This window comes from Pelobates fuscus, chromosome 1, assembly GCF_036172605.1.
Source record: "Pelobates fuscus isolate aPelFus1 chromosome 1, aPelFus1.pri, whole genome shotgun sequence".
Classification (NCBI taxonomy): Eukaryota; Metazoa; Chordata; class Amphibia; order Anura; family Pelobatidae; genus Pelobates; species Pelobates fuscus.
This window is the reverse complement of record NC_086317.1, coordinates 458907824-458923227: the sequence shown is the minus strand read 5'-3', so window position 1 is coordinate 458923227 and position 15404 is coordinate 458907824. Positions and strand designations below refer to the sequence as shown.

General features: G+C 35.7%; 1 protein-coding gene across 1 annotated transcript in view; it reads left to right on the top strand.

Moving 5' to 3' along the window:
- The window catches only part of FAT3 (FAT atypical cadherin 3), a 445851-nt gene extending 431505 nt beyond the window's left edge, over positions 1-14346 (top strand). The window contains exons 25-29 of the mRNA XM_063430785.1: positions 62-717; positions 3828-3941; positions 7169-7228; positions 13040-13075; positions 13542-14346. Of these exons, the coding sequence (XP_063286855.1) occupies positions 62-717; positions 3828-3941; positions 7169-7228; positions 13040-13075; positions 13542-14161 (1486 nt within the window). The 3' untranslated portion in view covers positions 14162-14346. The remainder of the gene's footprint in view (positions 1-61; positions 718-3827; positions 3942-7168; positions 7229-13039; positions 13076-13541) is intronic.
- Positions 14347-15404: the final 1058 nt, after the last annotated feature.

The window sequence follows — 15404 nt, the reverse complement described above, 5'->3', positions numbered from 1 at the left end:
CATTATCTTTAAACCCTTTTTATTTTTTATTTTTCTTTAACTGTGTTCTTCTTTTTTATAGATGTGAAGAAGATATCAATGAGTGTGAACGAGAAGACTGTGAAAATGGTGGAACATGCGTGAACGTATTTGGATCTTTTTACTGTAACTGCACCCATGGATATGTTGGGCAGCACTGTGGTCTGAGACCCGTTGTAGTGCCCAATATACAGGCCGGACATTCCTACGTAGGCAAGGAAGAGCTTATCGGGATAGCAGTAGTTTTGTTTGTTATAGTCATTCTCATCATTCTTTTTATAGTATTCCGCAAGAAGGTTTTCAGAAAAAATTACTCCCGGAATAACATCACCCTTGTGCAAGACCCAGCCACAGCAGCATTGCTGAACAAGACCAATGGAATTCAGTTCAAAAACCTAAGGAACAGCGGAGACAGTCGCAACATTTACCAAGAGGTTGGTCCACCACAAGTGCCTGTAAGACCTATGGCATACACACCCTGCTTTCAAAGTGATTCAAGAAACAACTTGGATAAGATGGTCGATGGACTTGGTGTGGAACATCAAGAAATGACTACCTTTCACCCAGAATCTCCTCGAATACTGACAGCCAGAAGAGGGGTTGTAGTGTGTAGTGTGGCTCCAAATCTTCCTTCAGTGTCACCCTGCCGGTCTGACTGTGACTCAATCAGGAAAGGAACCTGGGATACTGGAAATGATTGTAAGTAAAACTGTATCTAAGTAGGAGAATGCTCGGGAATATCTGTTTCACAACACGGCAGGGTAAAAACTAGTGTCCCTTTAAATATGAAATTCACTTTGAATTCTCACTTTTGTAAATAACCCTGATGTGAGTGAAATAAAAAAAAAACATACTAGGCATTAGATAAAGAAAAAGAGAACTACACATCAGCATTGCATCCTCACAAAAAATAGAAACATTAAGGACTAGACAGCTTGATGCAGTGTGTGCTTACTGACACCTAACCTGAGCTTTCCTCAAGAATTTCCCTTGGTCAGCATATGAATACTTCATACATTCAGCCAGCTCTTCTTATGTGCCATCTAACAGTGTGATGACTACAAATGTTTCCAAGCATACCCTAAAAACTGGCATCTCTGGAATATTTTTTAACCACCAAAACTCTCCAGCAATGATCCGAGAAAGAAGTAAAATTTAAATTGCGACCATTAATCCTCTCAGTGGCATAGGAAATCGTTAATTGAAATTTTTATTTTACATTTTAATATCTTTGTCATTGTAATATCCTCTTCACAACTTGTTCTTCATTGTAGACTTGTGCTTTGGGATAGATGTCCCTTTATATTTATAATACACAAAGATAAAACGTAATGCATATTAAAATCACTAATCATTTTATTTTAAATACTGTAGCGAACTACAGTTTGAATTATTTCATTAGGTACATATTTGAGTTAAGTTTCTACCGATAATTTCAATCTAAATTCAGAGTTGCCGTAAACTGCACATATACAGGTATCCGAATGTGAAAATGTTCTTTTTCAATCTAAACTCACACTGCTAAGTGCATTAAATTAAGTTTTTGCAGGAACATTTGCAGACATTTGGAGTTATGGAAAATTGTAATGTATTCTGTTCACATAAAAATATCTCAAAATATGTTTCAGATATGCATTTAGATCACTGTAAGTGCTTTTACAGGAATACGCTTTGATAAAGTTTGAATGTGGTCAATTATTTTCGGTATAAATCAACTCACTGATCGCATAAACTGTTTATAAAAAGCTGGAATAGTATACAAATCTATTTCACTTATGTGATCAGGGCAGGCTGATAAAAACAAATAACTGCCTAGTAAGTCTCGTTAATTTTAATATTTTACACTATTTACTATGAATCTGCCAAGAATGGTTTACTTTCAAAGATAACAGCTCGTAAAGTTATGAATCTATCATATATTGTAAATACATATCATATAGTTAATTACTATAGGAATTCTTATGTTAATACACTCCTTTTTTTCCACTGCTGCTACCCTCTCATAACATCACAGCAACTACAGTACATACACTGTTTTACTAACTACAGGAGGACCGTCTGTAATTCTTTGCAAAAAATTGATTGACGTTTTTTGGACAGACCTTATTATTAAAACATTTGTTCCCACTGACTTGTTAATGCAGAGTGCGGGGCCCGGGCTCCAGTGCTTGCACTTGAACTGTCCATGACAGCACTCAGGTCATTACCTCAAGCCAAAATACACGAGCGGGACGAAGGCGGGGGTAGAGATTAGTCCCCCCCCCAAAAAAACACGACACCCCAATCCTACTTTCCCTCATAGAGACATACAGAACACGTTCTAAAGTTCATTTTGCGCAGTTGCGCTCGGTTGTTCAGTTAACCACAGAGGCTGGGTGGGGAAATACAGGCGGGAAAAAGGGAGTGAGTATTACCATATGTGTGATAATATACTTGGTGTCTTTAAGCGTTATGCCTGTTTATTCTCTGTCTACACGTATACTGTGCTTCAATAAAAAAGAAGATTGCCAAAAAAAAACAAAAACATTTGTTCCCCTTTAAAATATACGTATTTGCTCGCTCTGCTGTGTATCTGAGTGTATATCTGGCAGTTTGTACCTGCGTGTGCTTGTGAGTTTGTATCACTGAGCATATGTTTCGACGACGTGACCAGTGTGTTTGTAAGACAACAAATCAAAAATGAAAAGGCTTAGTAAGCAAAACAAATGTTAGAAATGTGCGGAGCTGAGTGAGTGGTTAGAAATTAGGCAAGATAGGGGACAGATACTTTTGGATTTTTGCATTGTTCGGTATAGTTTTTATCAGCTAGCACAGTGATCAAGGTGGATTTATTAGTAGGAAGAGCAGGTGTTGTAAATCACCATGTCTTATTCTACGTTTTAGCATGGACTAATCATGCCTTAAGTGGAGAGTTAATTGCAGGGTTTCAGTGGTGGGTTTTGCATTACCTCTGCTGTGTTTGTGAAGCTACAAAACATGCAATAAAGCAAATGTAGCGGCATGTTTTAATATGTTAGGAAGTTAGCGCCAGGTAGCGATAGGAGAAGTTAGACAGAACCCAGCCTTGTCTGAAGGGTGCGACCTTCAACGACTGCCTTCGTTGATGTATCTGTGTATACAATCTACACAAATTATTCACATCCTACCCTCAGCATTCACACTCCACATTCACACCGTGCATTCCGCATTCACACTCTACATTTACTTCCTATACCTGTACTCACAATAGTCATACTCTATAATCTGCATTCACACACTATCCAAGCATGTACACCTTGCCTCAGCATTCACACACTGAAAACATCATTCACAAATTCTGCATAACATTCACATGTTACCAGAGAATTTGTAAAATACGCAGCTTTTACATGCTTCAAGGAATAAATAAGTAAAGTAACAGATTAAAACACATTAGTTTACTACATGAAGCATTCACAAACCCTATTCCAAAATACATATATAAACACCCATTGCAAATAACTAATTCAATGCTGTGCATAGATAAAATGAACACACACATTGATACACAAATATTTTTTTTGTTTTCTGCAGATAGTAAGTATTTCAAAACATTTTTAGTATGTTTCTATATGTTGTTGTGGTTGCAGGAGAGGGCGCCACAGAATCCAGTACCTACAAGCTGTGGCAGTGTCCTTAACAATAATGATTATTGTAATAAAATTGCAGGTTGAAGCGATAGTATAAAATATACAGTGTAGCCGTATTGCTGAAAAAAAAAAACCAGCATGTTAATGTTGTAAAGAAAATTGTGACTTGATATTTTGCTTTGATTTTTTTTTTATCTAAAGGCAAAGGACTTGATGCGGCAGAGGAGATGACCTGCTTTGTGGGAAGTAATAAAGGCAGCAACTCAGAAAACCAGTCTCTGAACTCCTTTCAGTCGGATTCAGGCGATGACAATGGTAAGATAATCAGCGCTGCGTGGTGTCAGAATGTCGTATACTTTACATTATCTCTCTGAGTTCTAGCGGGGAACTCTTTAGAGCTGCGTATCTGATCTGTCTCTTTGTACATGAAAAATATATTTTCCTTTTCATTCAATGGTTGATAATATATGCATCCCATTAAATGTTTGCTAAAGGTTTTGTGTGTATTTTTCGGATGTAGACTTCAATTTAATAAGCTTTCCAAATAATTCAACACTGTTAGAAAAACTTACCAAATGATTTATCTACAAAAGTTTATTCAAAGTATTTCTAACTGTATTGAATCACTTGTAAAGCTTATTAAACCTCAATCACATTATCGGCAAAACCCAGTTGAAAATATATTTTTTTTTTTCAAATTTCGACTTTATTGGATGACAGATGAAATTCTAGGGACTGAACCTGATAAGCAACATCTCGATCATTCAAATAAATGTGCTTTGTCAGCCTTTTTTATTACGATTTACCACTTTTATTTATTAACAAAGAAACGCATAGAAAGTCCATAGGCTATAAACCCCCAATATGACCCCCAACTCGTCATGCTGGAAGTGGGGGCATGTCTGGTAAACAGCAAATAGCTAGTGGCTGCTTTTTGTAAAAAAAAAAAGCTATTGGGCCTCTATTACCCTATAGTCACCAAAACAGTGAAGCAGCATTAGTGTATAGATCATGCTTCTCCAGTCTAACTACTCAATTCACTGTCGTTTAGAAGTTAAATCATTTTGTTTATGCTGCCCTAGTCACACCTCCCTGCATGTGACTTACACAGCCTTCCTAAACACTTCCTGCAAAGAGTCATGTAATGTTTATACTTCCTTTATTGCAAATTAAGTTTAATTTGGAATTTCTCATCGCCTACTCTGTTAATAGATTACTAATAGACACTGCAATTAAAGTAAAATTTGCAGTGCAGGCGCTAAGAACTTTTACATAAGTTACATCTTATGGTAAATGGAACCATTTGTTTTTATGCAGACTGTGTCAGTCACAGACAGGGGAGGAGTGGCTAGTACTGCATAAACAGAAACAAAAGTGATGAACTCCTAAATGATAGCGAATTGAGCAGTGGAACTTCAGAGGCATGATCTAAACACAAAAACTGCTTCATTAAACTAAAGTTGTTTTAGTGACAATAGTGTCCCTTTAACATTCGGGGAGATCTTGCAGAATAGCTGCTTAGTTGCTTGTTTTCTTTTACCACAAGTAGCCACTGACTACTACTGCTGCTAGCTAGGAAATGGTCAAAAACAGCACAGCACTTATCTGCATTTTTTTTTTGCTGTCTAAATTTTCAAGGACATTTATTGTGGATTATGTGTTCGATAAATGGCATTGAATAACCGAATCGGATATTTGCAGTGCTAAGTATATTATTGATTTCTCGAAAATGTATATTTCTAGAATCCATATTTGTCAGCTACCGTTAAGCCGTTAATGCCAGTAATGTAGTCCATTCGAACTGAAAAGAGGGCCAATCCGGATCCGATAAACTGCCGATAAATGTTATTGATTAGCAGAAAGAAAGAAATCATTATTAAACATGCTTATAAAAGTAGTCTTAACATAATGAACATTTCGTAATCCTCAACCTAAAAATTATAGTGAAACACTTTGTATACATCTCATACTATTAATTAACACTCATTATGGCTCTGTATCAGGCACAGGTAACGTTCGGTATTCCACCCTCAATACACTGTCAGCCACATTGCTGGTAAAACATTTAGTCCACAACATCTGGCATACCGCAGGTTGGCTGCATAATATTGTTAAGCAAAATGCATTAACATTGCTGGCATAAACAATTTCTACCTATTTTTATTGCATTGCGGCCATAGAAAAGGTTTCTTAACACGGATTTACAAATTTACTTGCACGAATAAAAGCCCACCCCCGTAACAATGCAGTAAACGTCCCTAAAATCTATGAGAATTGATTGCATACGGCAATGTATGAGAACTAATGGGAATATTATCTACATAACTACATGAAAAATGATCAGCCCTCTCTGCATCATCTAACATTACCTCCATTATTAACCCATGGTGGTAGGGGATGCAGTGCAAATAAACAAACTAAAGTGGTTTTAAAAAGACCCCCTTCTCTAATTCCCCCTTATCTACCACTCCATGAGCAGATTAGGTGAAGAAAAAACATTTTAGTGCGAAATATCTAAACTGGAAAACTTTAGTTGGAAATGTTACACCATGACTTGTGCCGTTAATAACACTATATGTGTTTTAAAATTTGGTGCAAACTGGTCTTGTACTGCAAGAGTTAAAACATTAACGCTCATAGGAGCTCTCTTTCCTTGAAAACAAAGTCGTTATATTTTATAAAACTGTATCCTGTGCACCAACCATATATCACCCCATAGCAAGCCAAGCGTCAGGGGTTTTCATCTTCATAAAATATTCACATGGCATGTATGTAATGGCCTGTATTCTTTAGTATTGCGGTTATTGGAACACACTGGATGACAGGTCAATTCATTATAAGCTAATTAAATAGACCGTCTATGAGCAGCTATGAGATCGTTTTCATCTGTTAAAGAACATCCTGCAGAGCAAATGAAAATAATCAAATGTTTAAAAAAAAAAAAAAAAAAAAGCTTTCTACAGGTGACTAGTGTCTTAATTTGTTTTTTTCCATTTACGGTATCCTTGGTAACTAAACTATTCAACTGCTTTAAAATGTTTTGCTGAATGATTTTAACTTTTTCTTTTGTAAATGTCATCATAACACCAGCATCAGACAAAAGAAACATACCCCCTCCAAAAAATAAAACCAAAAACCAAAAACTAAACAATGCTATAGCAATACATTTAAAATACATAATAATCACAGCATTATTCTTCCTACAATTCCATTGTTAGCACAGAATTCTAATGGTACTTGGTAATTGGTACACCTACACTTCACAAAAAAGAAGAAATTTTTGCATGTCTGTGAAAATGCTTTTTTTTATGACAGCGTTAACTATTATGTATTGTCATCCGTCCACAACTCTGTGTGTAAAAAAATAAATAAAATGAGCTGGTGGAGTGCCAGAAGGGTGAGCCGCATGTGCTATTATTCACCCGGCACTCGAAGGGTTAAAGCAGTAATGTTGGATGTGTGTTCCAAGACTAACCAAACTGTTGTCTTCCTTTTCCTCCCCCTTCCCCCTTTTTTCGTTTTGTGTATTCCCTTTCCGCAAGCTTCCATAGTGACTGTCATACATCTAGTCAACAATGTTGTTGATACTATTGAAACTGAAGGTATTTACCATTTTTTCTGTAAATTATTGTCGTCTTTCACAATATATTATTCCTTTAAACTATCAGTTGCTCTACTCTCTATTTTATTTTTCCTTTGGTGCAATGTCGCTTGTTATTTAAGACTTTGTATATATTGTAGATAAGAGATGGATATTTTTTTTACAGGTATTCCATTAAAGCTTTAACCACTTAACCCCTTAAGGACCAAACTTCTGGAATAAAAGGGAATCATGACATGTCACACATGTCATGTGTCCTTATGGGGTTAAGGACACATGACGGAAATATTCCGTCATGAATCCCTTTTATTTCAAAAGTTGTGTCCTTATCGAGGCTAAGTTAAGTACTTAGCCTCAATAAGTTAGCCTCATACAATGTATCCCCTAGCCTTCTATCAATATAGTCTGGTATGATAATATATCATCCTTTTAAACCAATCTAAACGGTTTCTCTAAATTACCATTCAAAGGGACACTATAGACAACCAGACCACTTCATCTCAGTGAAGAGGTCTGAGTGCAGTGTCCCAGTTCCAGTCTTTAATAACTCCTCATATAGTGGCTGTCGTACTGAGAGTAATGAAAGTGCTAGGGACCTCCTGGCATCATAACAACTATGTTGTGATGAAGTTGTTATGGTGACCAGAGTGTTCCTTTAAATGTATAACTTAATCCTACATATTAATGAATTGCATTTCTTTAAGTTGCTGGTAGCAGATATTCACTGCTTGACTTGAAAGGCAAAAAAATGATAAAATACGATAAAGTGTCTAAAATAATTACACCACTTGATGCTTAGAGAAATCCATCAAAATATGTCATTTAGTGTTCCGCTTCGTTAGGCATTAAATAAAACTTTAAGGAAACCTTTTCAAAATAACTACTAAAAATTCACTAAATTAATGAAATAATATAATTGTGGGTAGTTTATCAAATTAGTATTTTGGCCCACATTTCAGAATCTAATTTAAAAAATCAGCATCTCAACTAAGACTTTTTTCTCCAATGTGACCTAAATGTTGCAGGTTAGTAGTCAACTCACAGTAAGAAATGATTTCATCCTCTATCAGCGAAAAACAATTCGAGCTATGTCAAACGGGTTGTGAAATTTAGGGAACACATTTAAAAATATTCACCGGATTGCTTTGTTTTTTTCCAACTTGGAAAAGAAGAGGTTAAAGTTTGCAGTTTGATCGGAAAACCTGATAGCAAGGAACATAGTGTACGATCAAAAATTGACTTCAAAAGTTTTGACCCTAACCTTTGATGATTTTATTGAAATCACAAGTTTCTTGAGAGGAGTATTGAAAGAGTTACAGGTAGCAATTCCCCACCAATGTTAGACACTTGTTTTGGTGCCGGTATGTTTTCATTGTATCTTCTTTCAGTTGACTACAATATACTCTTACATAAAGTATTTATTTATATAGTAACTCTAGTATTCAAAGTCTTGTCCTCAATTGCATCTAAAAGGGCAAGTATACTCAAAACCATTAAGGATAAGCACCTTGAGGAACAGCTTTAACCCCTTAAGGACACATGACATGTGTGACATGTCATGATTCCCTTTTATTCCAGAAGTTTGGTCTTTAAGGGGTTAAATATCACCATTATTATTATTTATAACAAGCAGATTGCAAGGCTGTTCATTCAATAGATAGTTAAAAAAATATGAATAAAAAAATTTAATATATTTTAGATTCAATACTTTTGACCATAATACGATATAGGGCATAATCTGTCATTATTTTTGCAGTTTTAATCTGCTGATTTCCAGGGGGATAAAAAGACTAACATAAATAGAAAACTGACGATTTTATTAAAAATAATCTCGTTATTATTGTGTTAATTATTGCAAAATGCACTGTGTGCCAAACGTCTGAGGGCACCTGCTTATTGAAAATAGCATTCCTAAATCTTGTGTTATATGGAGTAATACTTCCGTTTGCTACTATAAAAGAGTCCTCTTAGCTGGGAAGGTTTTTCACTGAACATTATTGCAAGGATTTGTTTCAATTTAAGCACAAAACATTAGTGAAATTAGGCACGAATCTGGATAGTTATGTCGGGCCTGTAGTCAGTGACCCAGTACATTTGAAAGATGGTCAATGAAGTTGATCTCAGATTTCTGTCAAATCCGTCCATACCAATATGTACACGTTTTCTTCCATGGACTTTTTATTTTTTACACAGTTATATTGTCAGGCAGGAAAATTAAGGTCTTCCCGCTGGTTCCGCAAATTTGCCAGAAAAAATACTTAAATTATCATTGCATGTAATTGAATCAAGGTGCCCGAACAATGAAACCAGCCACAGGCAATTATACAAACTCCACCACGGTTTACAGTTGGCACTGAGTAGCTGGCATCCCAAAGCCACCAGATGGTAAATCATAACATTTCACTTCAGAAATATATATTTCCTGTGTTGCACAGTTTAATGGCAGTGAGTGTAACACAACTCTGTCTGAAGCTTTTATCATGCATTGTGGTCAGGTTTACATGCTTACATACTTCCAAACCCGACAGCTTCTGCTCCCTACCGTTTCCAGCTAAGCTAATTTGCTAAAATACTTTTCCTTTTGAATAAAATCCCTTACATATAATTGGGACACCTCTAACAAAGCAGAAATGTTACTAATTAAAAAGAATATTATTCTTTGTGGCTCAATGACTGTCAATGAGCTCAATGCTGACCCCAGTCATCTGAAGCCAGCATTTCATTTTTCCTGGTTCTACATATATGAATTTGCCAATGGCTGTGGGTATCTGCAAACTTTGAGTTAAAGGGAAAATATAGTACCCCTGCCCTCGCTTACCTGATTCCAGCGCCAATGTCCCTCTGTGCTGTTTCTCTACTCTGCTCCTATCCCGCCAACGTCAACCGGCACGGAGGGCACCTAATGCCATGCGCACAGAACGCCATGTGCGCCGAACGCCATGTGCGCCGAACGCCATGCTTCCATTAGGACTACCCCATAAAGAAGCATTGTATAATCCTTTCCTATGGGGTTTTGGGTGAGGCTCGATGTCCTCATGCATATATTGAGGATGTCCAGCGTCAATTAGGCAACCAAAAGTAGACAGCCACTAGAGGTGTAGTTAACCCTGGCAGGAAATTATTGCAATTTAGCAATAAGTGCAATAATTACCTTTGCAGGGTTAAGCGGCCTGGGACTTTGCACTTAAACCACTTCAATGAGCTGAAGTGGTCTGGGTGCCTGTAGTGCAACTTTAAGTATACTCATATTTTGTTTTAATGAGTCCTCTACATGTATTAAGTAAATGTATTTAATTATCATTCTATTTATTGTTATTTCATCTACAGAAGCATGTTCTATTGAAGGAAATGTTTCGTATTTTTAAAACCAACTTGTTATATCAAAGTTGCCTACATTACGTTAGAGTTGGCCAGTCTCCCTTCCTACCCATTTATATTGATCGGTAGAGAATAAAACATGTCTGTATGTTGTGTAAATAAAGTAGTATACACAAATCAGTGTTTTTTAGCATAATCTGAATATTGTTTTTTAGTCTTTGCCTTGAAGCTCTTAAAGAGACACGTCCCAATAAGTATTCCCAGCATGCTATTGTTCTAATGAGTTCTTAACATGCACAAGAATGTACAGGAAACTTACCGTACATTATTTTACTACCAGTAAAAAACAAAAATTCTAAGAAACCCCTATGTATATATTGTCCAGATTATACTGCAGGAAGCTGTCAGATTCTTCCTGGCAATGTTGGGTGTTCAGTGTACATTACTTTGTATGTTTTATATATACACTGAACAAAATTATAAACGCTTTTTGTTTGAGTTGAGCTCAAAGATTTAAGACTTTTTCTATGTACAGAAAAGGCCTATTTCTCTTAAATATTGTTCACAAATCTGTCTAATTCTGTGTTAGTGACTTCTCCTTTGCCAGATAATCCATCCACCTCACAGGTGGAAACGGCATATGTAGAGCATAGAAAAAGTCTTAGATCTTTGAGTTCAGCTCTTGAAAAATGGGCACAAAAACAAAAGTGTTGCGTTTATAATTTTGTTCAGTGTATATGTGGTTACAATAAAGATTATTTCTATAGTCACACTAATTCAAAATAAATCCCCTATACTTTACATTTTCATGGGGTATAATAAGTCAAATAAAAACAGACTCTCTATTGAAAACTTGGGCGATATGCTATTTCTTGGCTCCCATTGGATGGAATAGGCATTCCAGGCACCAGGCTAATGTCCACTGAATATTGCTTACTGAAGCAATGTTGCTTTTCAAAGGACAATTAAAACAAATTTTTAAACAATTTTAACAATCTGAAGAATCCAATAAAGTTGTTTTTTCACATATTTTATTTTAGAATCTGACGAATGAGTCACGGCACTAATTGTAGACTGTATTGCAAAATCATTTCCTTACCTAATTTGGGCTTTAATTTAATTATTTTGGATAAGCTTATCAAATAATCACAATCTGTTGGAACAACTTTAAAAATGATTTATCTACACAAATTTCCATAGACTTTAATGGTGACTTAATATAAATCATTTGAAAGGTTTTTTTATAACAGATTGCGATCATTTGAAAGGTTTATCCAAAATAATTGCTTTGAAGCATGAGTTCCCTGTCAAAATCTGATTTCCCTGATCACCTATAGTAATATAATTAGACAGATGCATTCTTCAAAATCTTCTATTGTCCATTTGTTTAAATAACAGGACAAGTCCTAAAACAATTTTAAGTCACCCAGGCTACCTTCCAAAGATATATACAAGAAATTCTCTGGACTCTACTGCTGCCAACAGTAAAAGGTCAAGATACAAAGTTGTATATCTACTGAATATCATGTCTTTCCAGAACACATTTATTTAACAGCAGCTTATTAGCTACATTATCAGTATCAGGCACATTGTAATATGTAAGATTTGTTTTAAAATAGCCTTTAAGTCAACATTATTCAGGCATCCCGCTGTTTGCAAATATCGTTTATCTTATTTTCTACCCCAAAGAGCACAGAATTAATTCTTGCAGCTAAGCTCAGCTCTGCAGGAAAATTAACGAGTGAGCTAGTGACTGTGCTTATCAAATGAGCCTTCATTTAATATCTGCTCCCCACAGTGCTAACATTGCTGTTATCTTCACTCTACCCATTGGATTACATGCACTTAGTTGTTGGCGCACTATAAAAACTAAGGGACTTGGGTTGACATAGAAATTTGACTCCAATATCTCAGTCTTCACAACTGTCTTATTTTTACTGATGTATTTGCAGACAAATTAACCAAAAAGGGTTATAATTCCTGAAGGGGTGTTATATAAAGTTAATGCATTAATAATATGGACAATAATAATAAATTATAATAAGACATAATAAAACATTTTTTTTTTTTTTTTTAAATTAAAAAAGCACAAACATTTAAATTGTATGAATTTTCAGGGAATCCTCTGGCTTTGTAGCTTCTTCCGTGAGTTATGTCAGTACTGGAAGTGACTCCACCAATCATGATGTTCCCATAATCTCTGTACCACAGGACGTTTTGGGCACCTCAAGGGTGTCTGTATAGTTTTGTTTTTAAAAACAGGATTCCAAAAAAAATGACTTGTGCCAGTTAGGACTTTATTAGAAAACATGTTTTGTGGAATTGATCCCATATTTTCTGATAATATATGAGCAACTGGAAGGGTTTAAAATGACGTAAGGTTACGGAAAACCGCTCACTGATTAGTCATTTATATTGCAAGCAAAACAAATGTAACTGAAAATATGTTTTTCTTTTGTGATAAACTTTGCCCTTCTTCCCTTGACTTAAACAGCTTCAGATATGGACCAAGGGCAGAATTACAACAGAGGTGACACTTGTAACTTGAATCCTCCTGCATTATTGCATCATGCTGTGTTTTATCACCCACTATATCAATGCGCTTTACATATGCCGTGTCCATTGATACGTTTGATACATTGATACAAGCTTGTGTCTTCTTTTTAATGCATTGATTTACACCAGCCTGCCTGTCACTTGTCCTAAATGTCCTATTAGCGTCTGTGAATGTCAACACCGGCTTAATCCTTGATGTTCTGGTTGCAGCATGATTTCAACTAATACACTCTAAATATTTTGCATATCTTGAACCTGTTTTTTTACCATAAAATGATAACACATTGCCACCAGTCGATAAGTGCTTTATGTGCGTGAAAGCATGTAAAACTTCAAGGAATGTTTTAAAAGCATGATTGATTATATTATAAACAGGGCATGCAGAATGCATGATTTATACATTGTACTATCAATTAATTCTGAATTGTTTCATCTCCCAGCTTACCATTGGGATACGTCTGACTGGATGCCAAGTGCACGACTCTCCGATATTGAAGAGGCTCCAAACTTTGAAACTGCCGATGGCTCTTCTGCTCACCATGGAAGTACAAGAGAATTAGAGACAGACTATTATCTGGGCGGATATGACATTGACAGTGACTACCCACCACCCCAGCATGAAGACTATTTAACTCAAGACCAGCTACCACCTCCTCTTCCAGAGGATTTCCAAGATCATTATGATACACTACCCAAATCCCAGCCAATATCTGTGGTTAGCACACTTAGTCCTGACTGCAGAAGACGTCCCCAGTTCCACCCCAGCCAATACCTCCCGCCTCATCACCTATCAAATGAAATAGAGACAAGTATTTCACAACCTGGACCTTCATTTAGTACTTTTGTACCAGGCCCGGGTCAAAGAGTGGAAAAGACAAGCACAGATAACATATCTTTATCCTTGCACAATTCAGTAGGTGCTTCTTCGTCGGATATCTCAGCCAGTTGTGGGTTTGAAGATACAGAAGTAGCCATTAGTGACTATGAAAGTTTGGATGACTTTCGTATGGATCATTCACACATTCCCTATATGGAAACGCAACATCAGACTCAAGTGTGATGGATTTTTTTTTTTATATATACACATAGGATATGAGACTTAAGTGTACAATTAAAGCAAGTCATGCAATGCTCAACATGAGACATCGTCATCATAACCACAACATGTGCAGATTAATACATTACAGTTGTTTAGACAACATGTCAGTGATTTATTGCAAAAAATAAAGCATCCAATACTTTTAACACTTTGCTGAAATCTATTGCCAAGAGTGTGCACATAGTTTTGGTACAAAGATAAGTAGGATTTCAGTATTAAAAGCGTGTTCATGGTTTTGGAATTCTAACCTAATGAATACACAAAATGTATCATCTACAGTGCCATGAATCAACGGAATAATGACTTCTGAGATATATGTGTTAGAATCTTTGTTAATTCACAAATAAATTGCAAAGACAAAAGTAAGTACTGGGGCTGAGTGAAAAAATGTGAAATGGAAGAAAGGAAATTTACGAAAATAGCACAAGACTCAAAAATGTACCTAACAAGTGCTTTAAAGTTAATACGCTTCTTCATTGCCATATAGTGAATGCATATTGCAACATAATTTAGCCATAGGTCTAAATATAATGATTTTACAAAGTTGGGTGCCTTGAACATTCTGGTTGTATACAGTTAATGCAAAGGCCATTTCTTAAGTTTTGCACTAGCTTCCAAGTGCTCCAAAAACCACACTGAAGAAATATTAGCGACCATTATTTTAACCACCAAAATCATGTTGAATTTAATTGCAATATACCATAGGCAAACAGAATTTACTCCTTAAGCAATAAACTATTTTACAGTATATTTTGTCTTTCTCTGGCGGTAAAGCTGAGCAGTATTACGTATACCAGATAATTGTAGAAGACAGCTTGCCATGATTGGACTAATATTGCATTTTGTTGAGGATAATTACTGTTGATCAGGGGTTTTCTTCAGAAAAAAAACAAACAAACAGTGCGCCACTTTTATCCATAAGATGCAAATTAAGAAATGCTGATTGGTGATAATTTAAATCAGCCAAAACATAAATACATGTGTGTAAATTACGCGTGTATCAAATAAAAAAAATAAAAAAATCTACAAAGAAATAATTACCCAGCAGTATTCAACGTTCTTAAAATTGCCTTTTATTTATGCAATTTATTTCAAAATTATTTTCGTTCAATCTTTTTTTCAATTTTTTTTTTCTTTAATATAGAGGTAGGTAGTTAAACAGGGTTCAGTGGGTTTTTCACCATTGTTTGCCAAACTGCTTGTA